General features: G+C 47.7%; 1 protein-coding gene across 5 annotated transcripts in view; it reads left to right on the top strand.

Annotated features, from left to right (window-relative positions):
• Window positions 1-26334, top strand: part of ASIC4 (acid sensing ion channel subunit family member 4) — a 96309-nt gene that overhangs the window by 44547 nt on the left and 25428 nt on the right. For 3 of the 5 annotated variants that reach the window (XR_006415495.1, XR_006415496.1, XM_044438021.1), the window contains one exon: window positions 18206-18328. The exons of 1 other annotated variant lie outside the window; for it this stretch is intronic. Coding sequence is in view for 2 of the 4 variants with exons in the window: in XM_044438021.1 (XP_044293956.1) it covers window positions 18206-18328 (123 nt within the window). In the remaining 2 variants the exon portion in view is untranslated. Of the gene's footprint in view, window positions 1-18205; window positions 18329-24547; window positions 25117-26334 lie in introns of all 5 variants that reach the window. One more of the 5 variants, XM_044438022.1, reaches the window with a different exon arrangement.

Raw genomic sequence — 26334 nt, 5'->3', positions numbered from 1 at the left:
GACAAGCAAAGCCCTATCTGTACCAAAATCCCAAAAGTGTGGATGAGCTGCAGCTTTCAGGACTGTCTGTGATATAAGCCAGGATCTGTGCCAAGAGCCCAAATGATGCAAGCTAGGATGAGCTGGAAAAATCTGGCCCTCTCGCAAAGCTACTGTCCTCTCTGTGAAGTGGTACACATATGTTATTTACTACACCAGTAAAATGTTAAAGGGCTTGGTGCAAACATGATGCTGAAGCCAAATATACACCAATCTTTAAATCAGACTTTGACAAGTCAGCATAATCATGAAGGTAGTACATAAATACTGACTGATTAATTAGACATTTCATTAACGCGTCCCATGGGGGTGACCTCAAGGGGATTATTTTGATACCTTTGGTGGAGTCCTGAGATCTGGAACCCTGCCTATTCCTAGCTGTCTTGACTGCCACCTCCATAGGCATATTATGCATGGCACTATACAAAAATAGCAGGAGAATCCCATAAAACTTGCTCCAGGGTGTCATATTAGAGATGTCATTGCCTGGAGAGGGAGGCTACCTCAGTGGTGCAGCACATGCTTTGAGATTGGAAGGACTCTGTTCAATCCCTTATCACTAGCCATTAAAAAAAATCTTACTAGCAGGGCTGGGAAATACCTCAGCTAGAGACCTTGAATAACTCCTGGCGTGCAACATAGATAACACCTGGCTAAAGCAGACCAATGGTCTGACTTATGGGAAAAGATTAAAGTTGCATAAGTTGTCTATAAATCTTCCCATTCCTGCCTGCTGTAAACTACCGAGATACTACAGCCCACACAGGCATATTTAAGAGCTGCTGCTGTTACAAAATATGACTTAGCAGCTCTCGCTCCCTGCTTGTCACTTGACGCAGGGACAGGCAAACTTTGTGGAACATCTGGCAATTTGAGACCCTGCCCTGGGCATGCCACAAAATGACTGTGGTGCAAGGTGTCGCAAAATAAAAATAGCCTGCCCAAACAATTGAGCCCCAGCAAACCAAATGGCTTATTTGAACTCACACTGCTCAAGTCCAACGTGAAGCTATTTCGTAGCAATCCCAGCTGCTGGTGCTGCTGCTGCTCTCTCTCCTCTCTCTCTCTCTCTCTCTCTCTCTCTCTCTCTCTCTCTCTCTCTCTCTCTCTCTCTCTCTCTCTCTTTCTTGAAATTGTTAGAACAACTTGGCAGGTACCAAGAAGGAGTTCAGGAGTGCCCTGGTGCCTATGGGTACAAGCTGCCTATTCCCTCCATGAGGAATCATTACATGACATATTTGGGAAAACTGAAGACACTGAAAGCCCCACAACCTTCCTTCTCTAGTGCTGCTGTTTCCTCTTCCTTTTCCTAGCCAAGTGCCACAGATGTACAGGAGTGAATTGTCATCTGAATCCGTGAAAGCACAGAAAAGCTTTTGTCAACTTGGTACCTCGCCCCCCCCCCCCACAGATATTTTGGACTACAGTATCCACCAGCCCTTGCCTTCATGGCCAGATGGGATGATTTTAGTAGTAGTCCAAAACACTTAAGAACATAAGGGCACAAGGAAATCCATACCAGATCAGACCGATGAGCCATCTGGTCCAGCACAGTGTTCACCTGGTGGCAAATCAGCTGCCCAAAGGATCCCTCAAGCAGGATGCCTCCGAGAGTTCTGCCCAAGTGCTGTACTTGGGGGACACCAGCCTGGAAAAGGCTGCTCTAGTTTTATCAGGGACCAAGCCCTTGGGATCTAGGGTGAGACTCTCTTAGCTAGAAGCTGGAGTTAGGTGAAGACTGAGCTCACTTTCCCATATTTCCTATATTCTCCCAATAGCATTTAAGGTTAGGGCTTCACACAAGTAGGACAGCCAGTTGCCCCAGAGGAAGGAAAACCCAAACTAGTGTAAACTGCAAAAATCAATTCATTTGCATGTATGTGGATTTTAAATTGGCCACTAATACGTAATTAAATTCAGTTTCAATAAAACACACACATAACAAACCCAAAGCTTGTTGATGGTAGTGACAGATTTTGGAGATGAATACCTACTCTATTCAAACAGTCACCACAAGACTGTGACAGATCTAACAGGTGAAAGGGACAGAGGGCCATGTGTGCCATGTTTCTTTCAGTGGGTGTGAAGAGACAGAGAAGGAAGCAGAGAGCCCTACAGCTGGGAAGACCAAACAATCCATCTTTGTTGGACATCCACTGGCCAACCACAAAAACTACCTCAGAAACTCTAGTCTGCACAGTGATTCCAGATTCCCTTCCCAAAAAGATTGGCATCAGAGTGAGGTTGAGCTCACTTTCCCATATTTTATTTATTTATTTATTTTTCAGTTTATATCCTGCCTTTTTCCTACAAAGGGCTCAAGGCAGCTCACATCATTGTCCTCCTCCATCTTATCCCCACTACAACAACCCTGTGAGGTTGGTTGGGCTAAGAGTCTGTGACTGGCCCAAAGTCACCCAGTTGGCTCCATGGCTGAGCGGGGACTAGAACCCAGATCATCTGAGTCCCATTCCCATGCTCTTAACCACTACACCACACAGGCTCTCCCCAATTCTGTCAGTAGTAGTTAGAGTCAGGACTTCCAACTGTCATGCCTTCCCATGAAGCCAGAGAAATGTATGACAAGATCCCAGCACCCACCATCTCCTAATATAATTTGCAAGGCAAGATCCCATTTCTGTCAACCAAACCCCATTTTTTCCTACCTTCCATGGACATGATCACCAACCAGGTAGGGTTTGCAGCTCCAGAGAAAAGCTGTGGGTGAAAGAATGTTTGATGATGACTGGTGATATAAAAGCTGAGCTATTTCTGTCAAGGTCAGAGTGTCGCGGAGGTGGTAGTGGTGGCAACAGCTTCGAAGAGCAGGGAAATGAGGAAACTCGTCAGGAAATTACCCTGCTAATGGGGTCTCCCTGGCGCACAGCAGGCGGGAATCCCAAGCACTCTGGAGCTCATAGGGAGATGGAGGAAAGCGACTGGTACAGGGGTCACTGAGAGATGAAGGGTTGGACGATGAGCCAGTGTGCCTGTCTGTGTGTGTGCATGCGCAGATAGCTAAACTGAGCGGACACATAAACTGAGGAAAAGAGGTAGAGATGTAGACTGTCAGAGGGAGGAAGCAGAACAACTGCTGTGCCTCGTCCCTCAGTAAAGGGGGCTGTTAACATCTGCAAAGCTACGGCATCAGAAGTCTCTGCAGGTGGTAAAATCTAAGTCCCACAAGGGGTGCGAAGAACATGGAGTGCAAGTGATGGTGCCTCAGAGGAGGCATTCCTTGTCTCAGAAGAGGTACAGAAAACAACGCCTCTAAGGAGACAGCCAGACTCTGACCCACAATTCCATCAGGTGCAGCCCCTCTTTCTCCATTTCAGGTTGGATGGTTTCTCTATTCTCTATAACTGTAATAACTATAGGCCTTTCCCAAGGAAATTACCAGGACAGAGAAACTTCAATTCACTGGTCTCTTCGGTGCGGACCATAAGGTGACTTAAATCTGGTACAAAGCAAAATGGGATCCTTCAGAGAGGTGCTCCCTTTAGAAAATCAGGCATGAAGTCCTTCTCCACAGGAAAGGTATCTTGCTGGTCTTTGTAGTGGTCAGACCAACTTCACCCTCTCTACCTCGTCTCTGGCTCCTTGAGATGGGACATGTTCTGGATCCATTATACCCCCGTGTCCATACTTGCACTCCACTTCCTGCCATACTTTGCTCAAGCACGACCAGTAGTGCCACAGAGGTGTCAGAGGCTTGGACCAACCCAAAGCCCTTCGCTGCCTGAGGCACAGCAGGAAGTCACACGGCCTTCTAGTCAACCTGCATAATACCTGAGGTAGTAAATTTACCAACACCTCTCCACCTTCCCTAGCAGTAAAAAGATCGCCAGCATCACTGGTTAGCTACCCTTCTGTAGCACTGCCTGAGGTGGCTACCTAAGGGCCAGCCTTGCATTCACAAAGTGGTGTCCCACAGCACTTCCTCTGCCTAATGGAAATGCTGCTTCCCTGCACCAGCACCACCCTTTAAATCTAACCACGGCAGGCACTGCAGAAGTTGAAAAGATTTAGATAGTAAGACCAAGAACACAACAGGGCAGTTCTGGATTTCTTGAGTCTTCATAAGATGGCACAATAGCTAAGGCACCAGGAGCTTCTAAGGTTTCCCTCATGAACATGGGCCAGGTGCATTTAGGCTCCACAGCACTAAGCATAGGCCTAACTCTCCCTCACAGGTGGAGCCTTCAGGCTCCTCTTCTCCCATATATCAGGCTTGCCTTGACCCAGTTTCCTGTCACATTCAGTTTCTGAGGCCCTTTCCTCTCTCACACTCAGCTATTCTCATTTCTATTGTTGTCCTTAACATTTGTCTTGTCTCCCCTGGGACTCTCTCTAGTCCCAGCTGCCTACGTCAGGCAGTTTTAAGCCCTCGCGCTGCCCATCACTCTAGGTCTGTTGATAGAGAAGGCTCCCTACACCCCCCCCGATGAGTAGACCACCGACTCTCACAACCACCAAGGCCCATGCAGTACACATTGGCTTGTTTCTCCAGGGTTTTTCTGTCGCCTCTACTGTTCCCCCAGGCCCCCTCCTCCTCATCTGCCACGTTCCCTAGATCTATGGGCTGTCCTTGGTAGACATAAATCTTCCCTGGCCATTCCTGGCCCATAAATCTTGCAGCTGCAGCTCCTCACGTGCCACGCTTCCTGACACCTGCCCTGCCCTGGACCATCCACACCCCCTGATTTAATGCCAGGCAGATTACATTATTGCTGCTTGCTCTCCACCCTGGGTCGTTAATGAAGATGTTAAAATGGAGAAGCCCTGCCCCCTCCCCGCGTGTGCTTCCACTCATGTCCTACCCTCAAGTGCATGTATCCACTGCAACATATCAATCTCTGTCAGCACCAGAACTGCTCTCGGAAGGTTTCACTGCAAGATGTAGTGCCGTATTCCCTCCCTCTCTTCCACCAGGCTCCTCCCTGCCTCCGCCTCAGAAAAGTTAGGTATCAGACTCTGCCTTCTCTAGGATTGTTGGTGCCAGACAGCAAGGGACTCTCTCCTTCAAGTTCAGCTTGGTCTCACAAACCCCAGATGGTTCAGTCTCTAGGTGATCCTGTCCTAAGCGGACAAATGCGACTCTTTAGCAAGGTGCAGCAGCCCACCCTATGGGTTTGCTCAGCCTCCTGCTTTTACTGACTGCTTCAAACTGGAAACGCCTGAGAAGGACAACTCTAATTATTATATGGAGCACTCAGTAGCTGCAAGTTTGGCTTGATGGTTCACAAGTTTGCATAACCTAACAGCTGCTGCAGGCTTATGGGTGTTTCCAGATGGAGAGTTCCTAGAGCTACCAACCAGAAAGCTTTGTGTAGAAATTCTATCTTTGTTTCCTAAATGGATTTTCTGTGGTAAGAAAAAAAGACACAACACAGGAGAGTTGTGACTGTGAGACAGCAACTGGATACACCTCACTATAAAATTCTGTGAATGAGACAGGGCAATGGTACCACAAAAGCCTCTTTTGGACCTGAACAAAAGCCCATTTACTGACTCCACAGGGTGCATGTTTTGTGTTTATAAACTCTTCATCATTTCTTGAATACTTGATCTTTGCATAATGATATTTGCATACTCTTTAGATGGGAGATTGAGTATATGGGAGCGAAGGCCGCCTGTCCCATGGCACGTGTCCTGTGGAACTTCCACTGCAGTGTGGCCAACCTGAACCGTTCATTGCTGTTTAAAACACAAATGTATGTGCACGCACACACACACGCACACACAGGCATTTTGGCTGTAAACCTGCTTTAATGTCGTTCTTCACTGCAACTCTGTCTTTATTGATTTTGAATAACTAAATGTGGCTTTAGTTGGTTATGTTTAAATTAGCTCGACAAGAACCATTGAGGGTGGGCATCACATTGTCTGGATTCAGCCACTGTTGCTACAAGCCTGAACCTTCATTCTGGCCAAATTCACCCGCAGCTAAGCCCATCTCTTTCGTAAAGTGTTCCTCTGATGCTAAAGCTCGTCCAGTTGCACCACTGGCTGCAGGAACAGTTTATCTGGTGTTTAATGTCTGTCTGTTCAACCTGCATCCAATAAGATCTTAGGAGAGCCAATAGTTTAATATTAAATAGATAGCCAGTGTTGTGTGTTGGTTAAGAGCAGAGGACTGGTAGTCGGGGTTCTAGTCCCCACTCAGCCTTGGAACCGAATGGGTGACTTTGGACCAGTCACAGACTTTCAGCCTCACCTACCTCACAGGGTTGTTGTCATAGGATAAGAATGTGAACAGGAGGATAATTATGTAAGCTGCTTTGAGTTCATTATATGAAAAAGTGGGATAAAAATAAAATAAATTATTATTATTATTATTATTATTATTATTATTATTATTATTATTATTATAACATTTCTATGCCGCCCCTTGCCGAAACCTCGGGGCGGCTTACAACATGATAAAATACATTGAAATACAATAGTACATAATAAATTACCATTAAATATAACAATACAAAAAATACATTGATTTACAAATACAAAATTAAAATTATCAGTATAAAATAAAAATATAGGAGGAGAAAGAGAAGGAAGAAGAAGTTGCCCAGGCCAGATCATATGTTTTAACAATTGAAATGATGTTTAAATAAAAAGGTCTTTACCTGGCGCCGAAAAACCAGTAACGACGGTGCCAGGCGGACCTCTTTGGGGAGTGAATTCCATAGGTTGGGCGCCACCGCAGAGAAAGCCCTCCTCCGGGTACTTACTCTCCTAATTTCTTTCATGGAGGGTTCCCGGAGAAGGGACTCTCCCGCAGATCTCAAAGGGCGGTCGGGCATATACGGACGTAAGCGCTCGTTCAGGTAGCCAGGACCCAAGCCGTTTAGGGCTTTGTAGGTCATAATCAACACCTTGAATTGGGCCCGGGCTTCAATGGGAAGCCAGTGAAGCTGATGGAGGACTGGAGTCATGTGAGCATAACGCCCCGTCCCCGTCAGCAACCTGGCAGCTCTATTTTGCACCAATTGAAGTGTTCGGACTGTCTTCAGGGGAAGCCCCACGTAAAGCGCGTTACAGAAGTCTAGGCGGGAAGTCACCAGCGCGTGTGTCACCGTCGCCAGGCAGTCGTATTCCAGGTAGGGGCGCAGCTGATTAATCAGCCGAAGCTGAAGGAAGGCGTTCCTCGCTACCGCTGTCACCTGAGCTTCCAAAGAAAGCTCCGGGTCGAGGAGTACTCCTAAGCTGCGGACTTTATCCCTAAGAGGGAGTGTTGCACCATTCAGGACCAGGTCAAATCCACCCTCTCCGAAACCCAATCCGCCAACCAACAGGACCTCCGTCTTGTCTGGGTTGAGTTTCAGTTTATTGGCCCTCATCCATTCCCTTACCTCGGCCAAGCACCGGTTCAGCACAGCCACTGCCTCACCTGGATTAGTGGAGAATGAGAGGTAAAGCTGGGTATCATCAGCGTATTGATGATTCCGCAGCCCACACCTCCTGATGACCTCTCCCAGCGGTTTCATATAGATGTTAAATAGCAGAGGGGATAGAATGGAGCCCTGTGGTACCCCATGGCATAGCTGCCATGACGTAGAGACATGGTCCCCCAGCACTACCTTCTGGAATCGACCGTCGAGATAGGAGCGGAACCACTGCAAAGCAGTGCCTCCAACCCCCAATCCCGCAAGTCTATCCAGAAGGATACCATGGTCGGTATCGAAAGCCGCCGAGAGGTCCAGAAGAACCAACAGGGATGTACTCCCCCTGTCCTTCTCCCTGCACAGGTCGTCGTACAGGGCGACCAAGGCAGATTCAGTACTGTACCCGGGTCTGAAGCCGGACTGAAAAGGATCCAGATAATCAGTTTCCTCCAAGAGTGCTTGGAGTTGTCCCGCCACCACTCGCTCCAGCACCTTGCCCAGAAACGGGATGTTGGCCACAGGTCTATAGTTAGTGGCCATCTCTGGATCCAGTGACGCTTTCTTCAGGACCGGTCGTATTACCGCCTCCTTTAAAGGGGCAGGCACTCGACCCTCCCTCAGAGAAGCGTTAACCACTTCCAAAATCCAGGTCCCAATCCCGTGCTTGGAGTTATTTATTAACCAAGACGGGCAAGGATCCAATAGGCAAGTGGTGGGACGTACTCTTCCAAGCACCTTGTCCACATCATTGGATTCACTTTAGCTATTCAGTTTCTTCTGAACTTTCTCTTAGTCGTGTCACACAACCCATACCACCAGTATCTGCTGTTTCCTGTACCAATCAAAATTGCCTTTATCTGATTCAGGCCCCATCAAAAAAAAAAAAAGTGATATTCACTCCTGCTTCAGAACTATGACCAAACAGCAACTACTATCACAGGCTATTGACACAGTAATGCTGCTAAGTCTCAGTCCTATGCAGACGCTTTATAGCCTCATAGAGGTCACACAGAGTAGTCATTACAGAACAATATTTATATACATGGCATATCTTCACAGGCCTCTAAAACAGTTTTAATATGTTTTTTACTGCTATAATTGTTTTGTTGTTGTTTTAAGCATATGGTTTTATTGTATTCTTAAAATACTGTTTATTGTGAGGCAGCTTCTCAAACTCTGGAGGAAAATGGGTGATGATGATGATTTATATTGTGCATATTTTAAGTATAATGTTAGCTAGCTTGATTATTACGATAGAAAAGTGAGATATAAATGTTTTTAGAAGATAAATACATTAAATAAATACTATGCTTACACAAATAAAATTAAATATGGGATTTGCAGCAAAGTCAAAGCAAATTCCTTCCTACAGCTCCACATTCCACAGCAGTGTGTGCCACACAGAGTTCGAAGATTGCAACCCAGAACTCTCCATCTAACTTGGATTTGCCAGTCCTCTAGCAATGAGACAGTGACAGTGCTTTATCCTATCCGCTTCACCCTTCCATCACCTGCGTGATTTAGTACCTTAAGTCCTGCCCATTATGGCAGGCAAGAAGGGCATGCCATACAACAGGACTGTGGGAAAATGGATGAGAAAAGCAGTAGCTGGCTGGCTTTCCATTGCTTCAGGGAATGTAAGGCTGCAATTCCATGCATCTTTTCCTGGGTTTAAATGGAATGTGCTGGAGCTTTCTTCCTAGAAATCAGGCTGCATAGCTGTAGTGGAGATCTCCAGGTGACATCCCAGCAACCCTCGCTCCGTAGGTGGAGGGGAAAGCCCAGTTCTCAAGCCTTATTTCTCTAGACCTGGTACCAATGTGTAACAGGGGACATTTTCCTTTCCACTTGCTCCTATGAAAGGCTTTGTCAGTCTTGAAAAAATGGAGGATAGCATTGTGTCATATTTAAACCTGGATCTCCAACATGGTGATGCTCCATGATGCTCTTTGCTGTTTCTGACTTTGTTTCATTTTGGGGGAAAAATAAAGATCTGGTACTTTGGCATGCTGCACACCAAAGTGCTGCCTCCAGTGCTACCTTTACTTTGGTTCTTACTTTTCTTTTAGCTCTGCCAGTTTGTCTTCTGGAAATAGGTGTTTTGCTTTGTTTCTTACTGATAGCCATTTCATGTATGGGCACCTCCCCTTTTGTGAGAATGTTCATAACATTCTCAAAATTCCAAATATGACCACTGACCCAAAAAGGTTGGAAAGCTCTATTTAATTTATTTAGGTCTTTCTATTTAAGCTCTGATATTTCTGAGTACCTGGTTTGCATGTATAACAGAGGGTAGCTTGTATGTACATTAATTATATATTTATACTCCTGCTCCTTTGGAGGTTCAGCCGGTTGGGATGCAAGACAGGAGATTGTCTATTGTATGGTAATGGAAAATATCTAATGGATTAAGGGTGCAATCCTATGCATGTTTAGAGCAGGAATAAACCTCTCCCAGCATCCGCTAGCCAGCCAACTAATTTTATTTTAGTCCCACCAGTTTGCCTTCAAGCAGGAGCTTGTAGGATTTTTTTCTCTCTAAGTGTGCATAGGATTGCACTCAAATTGTTTAACGAAATGACTAAGTTTTACCTTTGACTAGTTGAATTTTTCAACTGACTATGTTTAATTTTAACTAGTTTTTAAGACATGAAATTGTAGCCTTTTTTCAAAATGAAAAACAACCAAAAATGTTGAAATCCAGTATTTCTGAAATTTTCCCTAACACACTCCGTAAGCACTCTATATGTCAATATACCTTTACCAAAACCTTAAGACCTCTTGTTTGAGAGACAGACCATATGTGTGTCTTCTTACAAGATACGATCTGTTAAGAACTGCACATCCCAGATTTCCTTAGTGCATGCTGTTTTTTTCTGTGCACTGGAAGAAGTTAATAAGGCAGCCAATTAGCTGCAAAATGGAACAAACTCCAGCAAACAAAGACATTGGTAGGGGGAACTACTTCTGCTGCTAAATTTACAGACCCTGCAAGTTACAGGAGGAAATAATTGAATTTTCATACCTATAACCCTATCAGAGATTTATGCCTGTGGGATTTTGTAATAAACATTCTTTTGGAATTCTAGACATCTTTAGCATAGTGCTAAGTTTTCTGAAATAGTAATAATCATTTCATATTAAAATACATGCAATGCAATATTTCTTTACCAACAGAAATATATGTTTTATATTTAAGGTGTGTTAAAATTGCCTCTGCTTTTATGTGAAAATTATTCCTTTAAAAATATCCTGTGCTTTCCAGCTTATGCAACCTAGTTCTCAAAACACTCCCCCATTTCACCCTTGCTATAGAACTCTACAGCTTCAAATCTTTTTTTCCCTTTATTATTGCAAAATAGTGCATGCTATTCAGTTAGAAAAATTCAGTTCAGCATTATGAGTGTTAACCAACAGTGGCTTAATTTACAGACTTCTTTTCACAGTTTCTCATGACCAGGCTGATCCTGCCAATAGCAACAACTTAAAATGGGAATGTGTTTTGTGTAGTGCAAAGGACACAAAGATCTGTTGCAGGTGGATATGAAAAGGATCTAACAAAAACATCAATATTCAAAAAACTATACGATAAGTAACATTGTGTTCAGTTAAAGCAGGGCGCATTCTGAGTAAATCAGTATGCTTCTGTGAGCTTATGGAAAATAATCCCATTTCTTGCATTCAAAAATGAAAAATAATTCTAATAGGCAGCTCAATATATATGACACATTTTCTCACAGATTGACAACTTTTAACTGATTCTTTTTTTACTTACCTTTTAACTTGTTGGAATTAAAATGTTTAAAGGCTGCTTCTTGTAACTTTAATGAATTACATTTTTCATGAGTTTTTCCCATGGCTGTTATAGCACCCATATTATAGAACTAACTCCTCAGAGACATCTGGTTGACTCCCTCTCTTTCGAGCATTAGATTAACAGGAGTTTTGTTGGTTTGCTTAGCTTTCAACTTCTTAAAATGCTTTTTCTTCCCTTTTTGTGCTGCTCTTAGTTTTACTGTTTATTTTAATTCGTTTTAAGTGTATTTGTTCTTCAAGTGAATTGCAGCAGGGGCCCTTTTTAGAACCTGAAAGTGGATATAAACAATCTTAGAAATAAAAGCTAAGTAAATAAATCAGAGTGAGAAATGCCTTTTTGTCACTGCTCTGCATCCCAGAGATCAGCCAGTTCTTCTGTGAATTCTGGGGGCCAGGGACTGGGCTTCCGCATGTCCTGCGGCCTTCGATCCCAGCAGCAGCAGGAGTGTGCTTGCTGTACTTAGGGTCCAATCACTCCAGTATTGTCCCTCCTCCATTTTGCCAGCCAGCTGCTGCACCATCTTCACTCTCTCTACCTATGCATGGGACATCTCAGCTGGAAGGCAAGGCCTGCCAATCTTCTTGGGGTGGCGGGTGTCGTGGGTGCTCCCAAAATGGCTGTCACAGGGAGCTGCGTGATCAAGGAATGGCTGCCACGCTGCTCTTGGCAAGCCGCTAAACACCATGTTCCTGAAAGATAAACTGGTGAGGCTAAAAGTGCAGTCGCTTTCCCAAGAATCTTGCAGAGGCGGGAGCTATTGTTTTGAACCTGCACGTACCCACTCCGATGCCATTCCACAGACAGTAAGATAATGAGGCTCGGAGACAAGTAACTCGGCCAAGGGACTGAATAAAAGGCAGAGGTTTTACTCCCAAATGCAAAATCACATATTTGCTTCCACAGAGCATAACAAAATACAGTAATCATTTCTCCGAAGTAATATCCACAGAAACATGCAAGAACAAACCAGCAAGCATATCACCACCACCTCCCAAAACCCCACAAGCAAAAATACTCATATACACAGCCCAAACCAAACACCCATCCTTGCTCTGTACCCACCACCTCAAGCCCCCCGTTGCCCCCAGATGTCCCCTGTCAGCCCCAGCTTGCCGCCTTCTTTTTTCTAGGAAGTTGGGTTTGCTTTAAAATGGAATGCTGAGTTGTAACTGGTTGCTATTTTTATTTTCGAAGAATGGCTTTGGCATCTGTAAGGCGTTGATGGCACTTGGAGGCCAATGCTTCACTTTGCAGCCTGCCAGCAGCTCCCCCAGCCCAGCCCCATTTTTAGTGAATTAAAGGAAAATCTGCAAAAACTTTTTAAGAATGAAGAAGAGCAGGAAAGCTGGCAGGCACCGAGGAAGGGTTTGCAGGCAGAAAGCTGCTAAGAGGGACCACCCTGGAGAGTCCAGAACCGAAGAATCTAGGACTGTCGTACCTCACAGGAGCCCCCTGTCCCTGTGTCTCTCCTCTGTCCCTTTGAGCCTTGTTTCTGGGGAGGGATGGTGCTGGCCTTCCTGTGCCTCCTCAGAGGGGCACTCCTATCCTGGGTCCCTCTGGGATTCGGGGAGAGAGCCCTCCTTTTTTGCCTCTGCCTGCTTCCCTCCCCAGTAGGAGGGGTACCCAAAGCTAGCTGGCCTTCTTCACTCATGGGGAACAGAGTTTCACTAGTGAGTAAAGCATTTTCACGTCCTTGGTGAGGGAGTCACAATCCCTGCTGTCTCCCGAAATCTCCCTCCCTCCCTCCCTCAGCTGAGTGCATGGGCTCGCACCTTGCTGTGCAGAAAGTCTGCTATTCTGGTCCTAGAATGAAAATGGAGTGGCGGCCAGGGCCGTCTTAACGCATGGGCCTGATGGGCACTTGCCCATGGGCCCCATACTAATCTTGGAAAATGGGAAAACTTCCAAAATTAACAGCAGTTGTAGTTGCCGTAGGGGCCCCAGTGCACTGCTTTGCCCGGGGCCCATAACGCTGTTAAGGTGACCCTGGGGGTGGCTGGCTCAGGGCGGGCAAAACAATGTACTGCTTTGCACAGCACTTGGTAACTGCGGAACTTCATCAAGATGCAGTGATGGCCAGCTGCTCAGAAGGCTTAAATGGGGGCTCGGCAAATTAACCGAGGAGGCCGGGGCCAGCAGTGGTCCCTACTGATGGCGGCCACTTATGCCCCTTTGAATGCCAGTCAGTGGGGAAGAAGAGCAGCAGGAAAGATTGTCTTCCCGTGGAATTCCCTAAGCATCTGCTTGGCCACGGTGCGAGCTGGGTGGGAAGCTGACTAGATACTCCTTCCCTCCCATCCATAAGGGCTCTTCTTACATTTTTTTTCCTAACGTGTGCAAGCACAGAGAAGTGATGGGAGAAATGAAGCATGTGCATCTACTTGCACATACTGGGGAGGGGCCAGTCACAGGATGTATGGGCTGCCCCATCTCCCTTTGTCTTTTGCTCACACACACACACACACACACACACAGCTATGCTGAATCAGGCAATGGCCCACCGGGCTCCATAAGCAGGATGTACATGCGATGGCCTCCTCCTACCCGCTCTGATACCAGAGGTAGTTTGCCGCTATCAAGACTAATAGTCACTGATAGTGTTTTCCTCCGTGAATTTGTCCAGTCCCCTTTAGAAGCCATCCAAATTGTTGGTCATTACTGCATCTCGTGGAAGTGAATTCTCTCTCTCTCTCTCTCTCTCTCTCTCTCTCTCTGTTTCTGTCTCTCTCTGTCTCTCTCTTGCACACACGCACAGACACCCAGAGTGCCCTGCTTTTCCCTCAGGCAACACTGGCCTTCCTTCCGCTCAGCCAAGAGGTCCTGTATGGGTAGGCACGGCTGCCACAGACACTGCACACCAGCAGGGTTAAATCAACCTATTAGGCTGAAGCTCCCAGGAAAATGACATTTCCTCTCTCCCAGCAGAGCCAGGAACCACCATCCTCAGCTCCGAGAAAAACTAATATAAAGCTGCCCTTGTGTGAAGGGCCTGATGGTATCGGGGATGGTGCAATAAATCTCAGCGAAGAGCACGTTTACGGAGACGGGCACAGCCTCAGCCACACACATTCGGCTACTCCACACTCTCAGAGACTCAGAGACAGCTCCTGAGGAGACCGCCGAGTCTCCCCCTCTCACGTGCGCACAGGCATCTCCCCCTTCGACAAGCCTACCCGGCTGCCATGAGCACCGATGCCCCAGCAGTCCCAGGGCCTCCCTCGCACGCACGCCGCCTGCCCACTGTCCTGTACACAGTTTCAGCCTCAGCTGCAAAGCTCACGTGTGCTTAACCCCTTGGCTGCCAGTCTCTTCTGGGGATAGAGGCTCTGTGGCTTGATAGCCAGACAGTCAACAAGTATAGTTTTTCAACAAGTGCGATAAGCAAAGGCACGGCTGCTTCATTTCCTGGCTGCCACACAGTGGCTAAAGGCACAGAGTGGGCAGATTTTCACAGCGTGCTAAGTCAAACTGCTACGATCTGGTTTAAAAGCCACCATGTGTGCCATGTGCTCAGCGGATTATTGGGTGCATCACGGGAAGGGCACTGTGTCTGTCCTTCCACAGGCCTTGCTCAGGTATCCCGTGGGACACCTCAGGAGCACCAGGGACTGCTCACAGCCCTCCCCGTGATTGCAGGTGGACCAGGTGAGCTGCAGGGAAGGCAGTCGCTGCTCCGCAATCAGCATAGCCCTGTCCCAGCATGCTGCTCCTGGCTGGTGGGAATGGGGGAACCCAGCTCCGTTCCGCCTTGCCTCCTCTGCTGTGGTGGTGGTGTGCCATCAAGTCACTTCCAACTGATGGAGACCCTGTGATGGAAGCCCTCCTCCCCACCAAGGCCCAGCCATCCGGTGCTGCAGCCACTCAGCATGAGTGGAGGCAGCCACAGTTGTTTAGCTGACTCACAAGTCCGCCTCCTGCCCCTTTTGGCAGGCAGCCGCAGCACTAAGCAGGGTCGGCTGGGATCGCCTGGGCAGATTTGGATGACGCATCAAGCCCAGGGAAAGCTGCTGTCACCGTATGACAAGCCACAGCCTGTTTGGGTGGCTTATAAGCTACCCTACACAAGTTATGGTGAGTTCACACAACAAGTTTGTAAGCCAGAGGGGCTTGTCAGAACTCCTGTGAGCCTAGTCACACTGTCCATACAGCACGGTGGAACAGGAGAGCATTCCTCTCTTATCCACAAGACTGCGGTGCACAGTTAATTCTTACAACAGATACGCCACACTCCTGCCCAGGTATTCCCCAGTGCAGAAAAGGACACTTCATTTCCATGTATTGTTAGTATTATGTCATATTTATAGTCCACCTTTCTTTCCCTTGCAAGAAACCCAAGGCTTAGAAGGTTCTCCTCCTCTCCATGCAGTCCTCACAACAACCCTGTGAGGTAAGTTAGGCTGAATATCTGTGACTGGCCCAAAGTCACCCAGCAAACTTTCATGGCTGAGTGGGGACTAGAAATCAGAGCTCCTGAGACCCAGTCCAACATCCTAACCACTTTGCCACACTGGCTCCCTCTCACTAGCACGGACATCATGCATCACACTGTTCCAGACACATAAACAAACATATGTATACGGGGGTGGGGGGAGAGAGAGATTCTTCTCAACACAAAATCAGTTGCATATTGCTACCAGAGAATTGCACCACCGGTGTACAAACTCTTCGGTAGAAACCAGTGCCCTACAGATATAAACATATATGTGCCCCCCCCACAATATACATATGGGCCTGTACAACTTGTCTAGACACGTCAACACAAATGCATATTTTTTTCTCCTGCAGTTTACAGCTCCTGTTCTATTCTCAGCCCTCACTAGATGGATACTTCTCTTGCCACCCCAAAAAATGCACTTAAGTGAAGAAACAATCCAACAGTATGGATAATGCAGTCTGGAGGATCGTAAAATAGGATGTAACCCCTAAGAAACCTCACATCTGGCACTAAGGCACACTCATCCTCTAATTTCCTTTTCTCTCCAAAGAAGCTGAGGGAGGAGGGGGAGGTAGATAATCTCACTACTACAGCTGAGGTGACTTCCTCAAGGATACACCCCCCCACCCCCACCCCGCATGCATGCATGCACACACACACACAACACGCACCTCCCTCCGTGCTCAGGGTCCCCCAGTCTGTGCTTCCAGGGATTGGGCTGCATGGTGGTGTGCAGTGACAGTAACCCTGGAGAATGATTTGGTACAAACTCATTAAGTGGAATCGGGGAGCTACGGAGTTGCCAGTGACAGTAGCTCAGTGCCATTTGCTAAAATGTAAGAATATGAAATATTGATACATGCGGTAGACAACATACTTGAAGTAATAGAAACAGAGAAACAGCGCGAGTCAGAAGGGGGTCTCCCTGGCCTTCTAGCCTGACCCCCGGCTCCAAGTGGCTCCGCTCACGGCATGCCTGCCATTACTTAACGCATGGCAGGGAGTTCCCTGAGATGCACCTCAGAGCATAGAAGAGACATAAGTGCGTGTAACCATTCCAAATACGACCGGGTACATTCTTCATGCACACCGTGTAAAAAGGCTGCATATTAGGAGCCCTTAGCCATCAGGGCCTGGAAGCGCCGAGGAAATCCGTTCAGACCTTAGTCTTTAACGGGCAAACGAACACATTCATCTCCTTGCAGGTGCTGCCACCTGCCGACCAACTGGAGAGTTGGTACTGTGAGCGCAGGCTTCTTTTGCTGGACTTTGAAACTAAAGGGGAGCCTAGGCTGCAAACTCTGCTAATGAGGTGGCACGAAGGGCTGCATGCAGAACAGCAGGTTGGGGTTCGCCTGTTTTTCATAATCGTGCAAGGAGGTGCCATGCTGTAATCCATCATTATTTGCACCCTGCTGCCTGCTTCTCTCACACCAGTCTGCCCAAAGTCCAGATGTTCGTTTGGCATTAGCTCTCGCTGCACTTGGTCAAGCTAAATGTGATTGAACTCACAACGTAGTTTCCAAAAAAAACGCTGTTTGGAGGAGTGGAGGAATTTTGAGCACACACACACACACACAGACCCCTCGTGGGGTGGAATTTAGGTTAGGGCATGAAAGGGAATCAGTCCAACTGTTTCTCACCTGCTAAAGCCCCAAACTAACAGCAACATCACCTGTGCTGCTATTAAGTTGGGGGCGAGGGGGGGATGCGGGCATAAGAATTTAAAGGAAACGCAGGTCATAGATAAAATGCTTACCTGAACAAGATTCCAGACACACTGAGAGGCTCCTTCTTCGTGCATCTTCTTCATATCATGCTTTTCATGCTAGCAATCTATGGCTTAAGAAGGCACACTCATCTACAGATGAAATGTAGGGGTCAGCCTTCAGCTTAGGAACCCCTTAAATATGAGGCATGGGCACACTGAACCATGCACAAGTAAATGTTGTGTGTGTGTGTTGATCCTCACTTAAACCATACTTAAGTGCAATGTTTGTAAGGGATTACTTAAAGAACACCAGATCCAATAAATTGATGTTATCTTCAGCTCTCCGACTTGAGTAGTGCCATTACCAGTTTCCTGTTAAATCTGACAGGAAGTCCAGCCTGAGCTAAATTGCCATAATTGTTCCAGATTGTGGTCTAGATCTAGCATTTGGCCTTGAGACTTTACAAATATGTTCAACCCATTCTTAGCAGCACAAAATATATTGCTGTCAGATTAGGTTGGTGATGTTTCTGTTTTAAGGCTTAGAAGACATGCTAAATGCCAGAAAATAAGCAAATGTATGTTTAAGTCAAATATTTTGTTTAATATAGAAAACAGAAATAAATAGTCACAGGCTTCTCACAGTGTGAAAAATAAAAATAAGTATGCACAAGCTGTGTGCCTCATAAACACTGGCAAGTGTTCTTAAGATTTGCTGAGGCATCAGGACAGGAGGTTACATTACCTAATATAACAAGAGGTTTTAAAAGTCCAGAAATCCCAGGCAAAAGCAACTGCTTCTTCCTCTTTGTTCCAAGTCACATCAAGGACGGCTTTCCATATGGACCAAGACTATGTCTGTGATGGGATCTCCCAGCAGAAATGGAAAGTCATTTCTTCAGAATACAAACTTCCTTTTTGTTTCAGGACTGTCCACAAAGGTAAGCATGGCCAGGCATCTGTCAAGGGCCCCCACCCCAGCAGGGGACCCTAAGAACAGTTCTCTGGAGTTGTGTCTCCTCTTCAACCTCACAACCTGCTTGTTCACCTTCCTCTCAGTCTAGCCCAGTCAATGGCAGGGATGGGAAGGAAACCCCTGCTGCCCACTTGCTCACCAGCTCTCTGCCTCTCAGTCTAGCGGGAAGCAACAATGAGAAACAGAAGTAGGGGCAACAGCAGCCGCTGACACGGGTGCTGAGAAAGTGGCCTCCCTGAGGCACAGGAGACTTGAGGATCTCTTGCTCAAGAGCCCTGAAAAACCCAGTGGGTATTGTCCTATCTGAAGACAATCTCCAACCCAAGCAGGAAGAACTCAGTGATTAAAAACGTCTAACCAATCACAGCATTCATCCTTGAGATGTTCCATCAGATTATCAGAAAGTAAAGCAAGGTTAGAATTCAAACAGACTTCTCAGGCTACCACATCAAAGGGGCCCCCTGGATCCCATGGGCAGGTAAATGCAGCAAGTTGGGATTATATGGGTGCAGAGCTATCAAGAAAAAGATCTTAAGTTGGTTCAGCCATTAAGGTAAATGGAGTGTATAGGCAGTGCATAGCTTTTCACATTTGGCAAAGATAAAACATCAGGAAGGAAATACCACATAAAGGTAGTATTTGTGTTAATTAAAATTAAGCCCACATTTATCATTCCTGGGCTCTCTGTCTTCATCCACTGGAACTGTTTTTGTTAATCTTGATTGTTCCGTCATTGCTAGCAGATACGGCAAGGTTAATTTCATTCTTTTCTGCTTCCAGTTCAAGTCTTCCCATGCTCTTCGAGTGTGGCACCAGCTGTGCACAAAAGCAAGTTACCAGTGTATCTAGGGTACACCCACGTTCCACAAATAGCCAAGCAGGGGGGAAAGTAGAAGATAACCCCATCCCCAAAGGCAAGCAAGGGCTCCGTGACAAGGAGCGTTCTCAGAGAGAATGGAATGGAAAACCCTGACGTGCAAGCCAGTGACACGGGAAATAGGATGGAAAGTGAAGGAATGATGAAGAGGCTGATCTGAAAAGGGTAGCATTAACCTTCAGATTGTTTGGATAGGTCCCCAGGGACGAAAGTAAGAGCTACCTTTAGACTTCCGTAGAGAAATATGGTTTTCATTGCAGCTGCAATTGGGCACAAGCATGTTCACCACACCCAAAATATCCCAAAATGGGGGTGGGGGGGTGTAAAACAGTCTAATGGAGACTAGCCAGGCGCAGGGTGCTAACTGACTGCTGGAGAAAAAGTGGATTTGCACTGTAGTTATACACTCATTTACCTAGATGCCTTGCTTATTTTAAAAAATGCATGATTTAACAAAAGCTAAACCTAACTATTTCATGAATTACAATTTTACCGCAAGCCCTCCACCCCTTTTCAGCACAAAGTACATCAAATTTATTGGTGTGGGCATGAATGCGCTAATTCAAATGCACAAATTCATGGCTTATTATGGGGGAAAAATGAAAAGCCCAACCTGGCAATTTCAGAACGAAGAAGTTTGTGTAAATTGTAAATGCAGAAAGATTAGTTCTTTGACAGCGAAGGATAATGAAATGAAAATAAAATGAAATGCTGCAGGATGCACCCTAACAATAGTGCCAGTTGGCAGAGACTGGGTAGCTCTCATGAATTTGCTGCCTTAATTAGCATAAGCTAAGAGGCTCCCTCCCTCCCTCCCCACACATCCCCTCCCCACACATCCCCTCCCCATTGTCAGCCTTGGTAGTACCTGGCTCAGGCTAAATATGAATTACATGGTGGCCTTCCTCTCCAGGTGAGTTCTAGCAAGCTCGGGTTTTTAGATGGATACCAGGAACATATCTACATCTAAAGGAGATAAAGGAGAGGGCTTTCATCTTGTCAGTGGGCATTGTCTCCCCATCTGATAAGGCCTCTTCATTTGCTTTTTAGAATTCCCTGATTTGAAAGTAGGATAACCAGTTTTGCTTCTAATACAAAACCTTTGCCTACCTGCTCTTAACAACCAGGTGACAAGTGCAGTGGGTAGAATTGTTAAAGGCACCAGTGCTCTGCCAGAAATGAAAGTTGGCAACCTTAGCTGAAAGGCTTAAGTAGTTGGCAGCTTACCCAGGAAAGGACCATGTTTTCCAACCTCACCTTCTGCAATTGTCATGTATTCCTTGTTAGACGGATGAGAAAACACGGAAGCCACATGTGTGCCTTGCACCCCCATAGCCCTCAGGATCTGGGGGAATGAAATGCCGCCCCCCAGCCCTGAAGGGGAAAGGAAGGTCAGAAACGGAAGAGACTGGTGCCTCCACCATGTTTAATTACTGAGGGAGATCAGCTCCAATTGTTGGCTGTAATCAATATTTATTAATTGCCACAATTAATTGTGATGCAGAATTAGGGTGGTAATGAGTGGAGTGTGTAATCAGGAAGGCCTCGTTAGGCAACCTGCATGCTAGAAGGGGGCAAGCTGGCAGGCGGCCACTTGAGAGCCTCTGGGAGTGACAGGAAAAGCAGGAGCAGGCAGGATGGGCGTGGGGGGGGGATGGGGGGGGGAAGGCAGCACCAACAGGCAGGAGCATCAAGAATCAGTGGCAGGGGATGTGCCTCATTTCCTGGTGCTGCGTGAGCCGCCCCGCATCTGCCTTCTTCACTGGCATCGTCCCCTTCACGGCAATGAAGGTGCAAACATGATCACCCCTTGCCTGCTAGGAGGGGGTGAGATGAACTGTGGATATTCCCGTGAAGGAGGAGGAGGCACATATTCATAAGAGACTCTTTTAAGAACTGAAGAAAAGGCTGCTTCATTCGTCATGCCACCGTTAGTTGGTTCTTCTGAGCGAAGGACCACAGTTGGCTGGAGTGGAAAAGGCCTTGGTGGCCGAGGAAAAGAAGCTGCATCTGTTGGGGAATCGGCATAGATGGGTTTCCCAGGGCCCCATAGAGCGAGGCTTCCAGGGTTTCATGCCATCCCAGACTATGGCCTCAAGCAGAGGAGGCTGGTGGCACCAATGTCAGTGGGGTCAGGTAGCCAGCCTGGGTTTCAGCTGGACTTAAAGCAGCTATCCATGGGGCTGAACCCCAAAGCAATTAGGTTTGGCCCCATGAATTAAAACCCAGAATGGACACCCCACCCCACTGACAGTAGAACCTCCAGCCTTCACTGCCAATATAAGAATTCTTAATGTGTGCAACACGTGAAAAGGGGTGCAACCCATTGAAACAGGTAGTCAGGTGATGCTGCTGGTCCCTCCCCCAGGTGGAACATCGGAGAAGGGAAAGTCAGTGTGTACACGTGTTGGCTTTCCATAACAACCTATTGTTAATCACGACCTTTTCTATGCATTTTGTTCGTACTGCCCAATAAGGGGCCCTGTGCATGAGCATCCCCCTCTCGGGTGTCACAGTCAGGTGGATATGGAGATATTGGTGATAAAGCAGGGATGCTGACCCTTCTGGCCCACTGACCAGTCCCTGTCCACAGGGGGCTCCAGCCTCACCCACATGTGTTCCCAGCTGGCCATGCCCCCTTTTCCTTGGCCGCCAATCATTTAGTGCTTCCATTGCTTTTGAGGGGCAGCTCCCCATACTCACAGGTCCCTAAAGGTTTGCTCCTTGCTGTAAGTGATTTAAACTAAAATGTGCCGTTATTTTAGCATATTTTTGCCTTTGATCACATCCAGCCTTTGAGAGAATCTCCAAAATGCAAAGGGAGAGCCTGCTTTGAAAAAGATCCTCCCACCTCTTACCCTGTTTGAATCACAAAGGGCAGGTGCATCTCTGTCCTGGCAAGGCAGGTGTTCAGACCGTGGAGCTTCATGGGTACTCCCTGAGCATAAATGCATGAGAAGGCTTGCCTTGCTGCATCAGGACAAAGGTCCAGCGTGCGGTTCGCACAGCAACTGAACAGCCGTCCATGGGGAACCCGCAGCCCACATTTGGGAGCTCTGTGCTCAGCAAGCTGAACTTAAAGCAGAACTTGATGAGCTGATTCTGCGCAAGGCTGGGGCTGGGGCGGGAGGAGAGGAAGGGAAACGAAGCGGGGAAGAGCAGCACACCATGAGCTCAGGATGCAGTTTGCGGTAAGGTGCAGAGAGTGCAAGATGCATGGCTCTCTCAGGCTGGTCCATGGCTGCCCAGAAGTGGCTGACGCAACAAGCTGCTGCAGAACTGGGTAATGCTTGCTGCCAGGCCGCCTCACGGGACAGGGATGTGGGGTTTGCCCTCTGAGTTAGGCTCAAAAGCTGCTTGTGGCCACAGGGACCACAACCCGGCATGGATGAGCTGTCCTAGTCAATACAGAGAGCTTTCCTTTCAGTTATTGCATATTTGGACCATGGCAAGGAGGGTATATATGTGTGTGTGTGTGTGTGTGTGTGCAGCAACATAAGAACAAGGAAGAGAACTGCAGGGTGGGATGAGAGGGCTCTCCATCACAGTCCAGCATCCCGTTTGCACAATGGCCAAGCCAGTGCTTCTGAGAAGCCCACAAAGAGAACACCATGTAGTCCCTCTTGGCTATTACAGAGAAGAATTTTGCATGTCACATCACATACGAGAATAACACCAGTGGCCCGGCTTTCTGAACGGCCATGTTCTCCCATGCAGGCTCTTAGATCTTCGGGGTGGGGGAGGTGCTTCTCTTGGACCCATCACCGCCCCAGGCACACCTTGTGGGAACATGTGGGAGGGCCTTCTCAGTGGCTGCCCTAAAGCCCCAGAATTCCCTTCCCAGGGAATCTAAGTAGGCGCCTTCCCTGTTACTTTTCCATAGGCAGGTGAAATTTGTTTTGTTCCAGCTGGCATTTGGGAATGGCCTGTGAGTCTGCACTGGATTAGTTTTACCGCTTATATTTTTGTAGTGTTTTTAATCTGGATAGTGGCTCCATTTTAATATTTAGTTGATTTTATTATATTTTTATCTTTTGTATGCTTTAATTGTATGAACTGTAATGCTGTGAGTTGCCTTGAGTCCCAACCGTGGGAGCATGGGATAGAAATAAATAATAACTAGAGCAACAACCATGTCAGCAATGAAAGCTCCATCTGGGTCACCAGTATGCATGGATACGGCAATCCTAGGATTCAGTCATTTATCCCAGACCCAAGTATTGCAGGGAGACCAAGGCGATACCAGTCCCAAAATGGAACAACAGCCCAGTGATCCCACACGGCAAGATCTCCCCTGAGACGGTGCAGGTGACAGTCACAGAGTGCAGTGCTTTGTTGCTACTCGTTGTAGGAACAGGCTGGAGCAAGCAGGTGTTCCTGTGAACTGCATGCACCGCACACACACACACACACACACACACACACACACACACCACTCGGCTGCGTGGGTGGCAGCAGTTTCAGGCTTGTAGCATGGCCATGGGGGCAAAGAACTCCGACCTGCTGAAGTTGGGGAGCACGCCCTGCAGGAGGGTTGCATAAGAGCAGCCAGCGTGCTTGGAGTGGTTCCCTCTGAACACCAGGCAGCTCCCCCGTACCTTGCAGGCCTTATTGATTAAATGATTCTGTTAGCAGCAGTGCTGGTGCATGGGATCGGGGAGGGGTGGTAGCCACGTCCGGAGCCATAAATCAGATGAGACTGATGGGGCAGAGGTGCTGGGGTGACGGGTAGATCACATCAGGCACAGTCACAGGAAATTTGGTTTTGAGCTGCAAAGCCACTTAGCGGGGGATCTGATTCTCAGACCTAGCAGTCCAGCTGCAACCCACAGGGCAGTTCCCCCCCAAGAATGCAGAGGGCCCAGGTGCCCTGTGTGAAGCCGTCCCTTCTTGCAGGTAACCGCTGAGTGTGGAACCCAACACAAGGTCGCCCCGGCCGGGTAAATGGACGAGAGGTGTGCCAAGCGAAATGCACACAGAGCCTCCAGCCCCCTCTCACCTGAGATGGGAAAGGATCTTTGAAATATTAAGGGCAGAGGGAAGGTGTTGATGTGGGAATCTGCCCCTCCCTGCACTAATCACAAAGAGGCAGATGCAGCTGGAGGCATCTGACACAATTGGCACATTGTGGGGGAGGGGTGCGGGCTCCCTGCAGAAAGCAAAGCGTTGCAGACAAGGATCTCCGCTTTCCTCCGTCCGTAGCCCAGGGAAGAGCTGGGACACTTTACCTCTGGGCACTGCCTGACAACTTCCGTTGAGCCGGGAGTTTCTCAGGTCCTATGAAGATGCCTTTGTCCTGCTGTCCAGATGGGAGCTCTCCAGTGCCCGATTTGGATGGCTCTTTGGCCCACATCAGCACCCGCTTCCTGCGTGTGACCAAGCTGCACGGGCTGCACTACATGGGCTCGCGCCCGCAGTCGTGGGCACAGCGCCTAATCTGGAGTGGGGCATTCGTGGCCTCTCTGGGGTTGCTGTGCACCTGGTCAGCCCATCGGGTGCAGTACCTGCTCTCAAAGCCAGTGCACACCCGGGCACATATGCTCTGGGACCCATGGATGCCGTTCCCAGCAGTCACCTTCTGCAACCACAACCCAGCAAGGTTCCTTCATCTCACAAGGCCTGATCTGTATTCAGTGGGGCACTGGCTGGGACTGACCCACAGGAACCACTCCCTGCTAGCCAGTGTCCTGAAGGAGCTTCCAGAAGAGCGACAGGCCTGGCTCAGCCGCCTGGCCAACTACTCACGCTTCCTGCCTCCGCGCCTCTCTCCACACACAATGGAGAGTTTCTTCCATCGCATGGGTCATCAGATTGAGGACATGCTGCTGGAATGTCACTTCCAAGGCAAACCTTGTGGACACCAAGACTTCACCCCTGTGAGTGGTTTCCCTTCTGTTCCTGGTCCTGGGAGTGGGGCAGGGAGCGTAAAGGCTACAGGGATGCGTGGTCAGGATCAGTGAAACAGTTGAAGTAATCCTTTAAGCACTTGAATCGCTGATTTGCATATGCAAGAGGGAAAGGGAAAGATTGGAGGTTTCGTTTACTTTTTCAGTGCATGCTTGAAAAGCAGTTCAATGATTCTCATCCGTATTAGTTTGGATGGGTGCGGGTATTGATTCAGAGTATAACACATTAATCCAGAATCAAGGAGTATGTGCTATAAGGCTGCAAACACATGAGAGACAACTGCTCTGCAGTACAGGGGCCCATTTCAGTCCTGGAGCTGCTCTCAGGGGCCATGTTCCAGTGATGGATGAAGCTAAAGGCAAGAGCAGTGGACCCCAGATACCAAAAATAGCAGCACATGTCGGTTTAATCCTTAGGAGAAGCGTTTCAGTCTTTTAGAATAGGGAAAACTGCACAAGGGCAAGGAAACCCTGGAATGACTGGCAGTCATGGGAAAGGAGGTGCGGTCAGCTGGGGAGCCCCGGAGGGCCAAGTGGTCTGAATTGGCCCATAGACCTGAGGGAGTAGCAGAACCTGGACCAGAGAAACTGGTGGGCCATTTATATCACTGCCTTTCACTTTGTCTCTTCCGAACTCCCTGCGTCCAGCACCCTCCTATCTTGCAGGAAGGCAACATTCCTTTCTATGGCGAATAAGATGCCTAAACCGTGATTCAGACTGCTACTGCTTATCCTCAGTCATCAGACAGTTGGCTTCATGGTTTGTCAGCTCAGCTTCAACACAAACATTTTATTCATTCATTTGTTCGTTCATTTCCATTTCTGTGCTGCCCCATAACTCAAAGGTTCTCTGTGCAGCTTACAGTGCTAGTCCAGCATAAAAGCATACACAAATCACAAACATGGCACCGAGGGCAGCCTGGAGCTGTTGCAATGAGGGCATTTGCTACCCTCATCCATTTAGCCTGACTGTGCCAATGTAGCCACCTAGAGGTGTGTAGAAGATACAGCTTAGGAGATGCCCCAGAATGTTCTCTGATGCACAGGAGGGGCATGGATGTTTCCAGAGGTTCTTTGGTAGAAAAGTCCATGCAGAAAAGGAGTCCTATGGAAATGTGAGGGCTGCTTTCAACTACATTGTGGAAGATCCTGAGTGGGTGCCAAACCATCACAGAAAGAGAATGTGGG

The sequence above is a fragment of the Varanus komodoensis genome, unplaced genomic scaffold, assembly GCF_004798865.1.
Source record: "Varanus komodoensis strain SLA01 unplaced genomic scaffold, ASM479886v1 scaffold32, whole genome shotgun sequence".
NCBI lineage: Eukaryota > Metazoa > Chordata > Lepidosauria > Squamata > Varanidae > Varanus > Varanus komodoensis.
The sequence above is the reverse complement of the archived record's forward strand: the minus strand, read 5'-3'. Positions and strand labels throughout refer to the sequence as shown.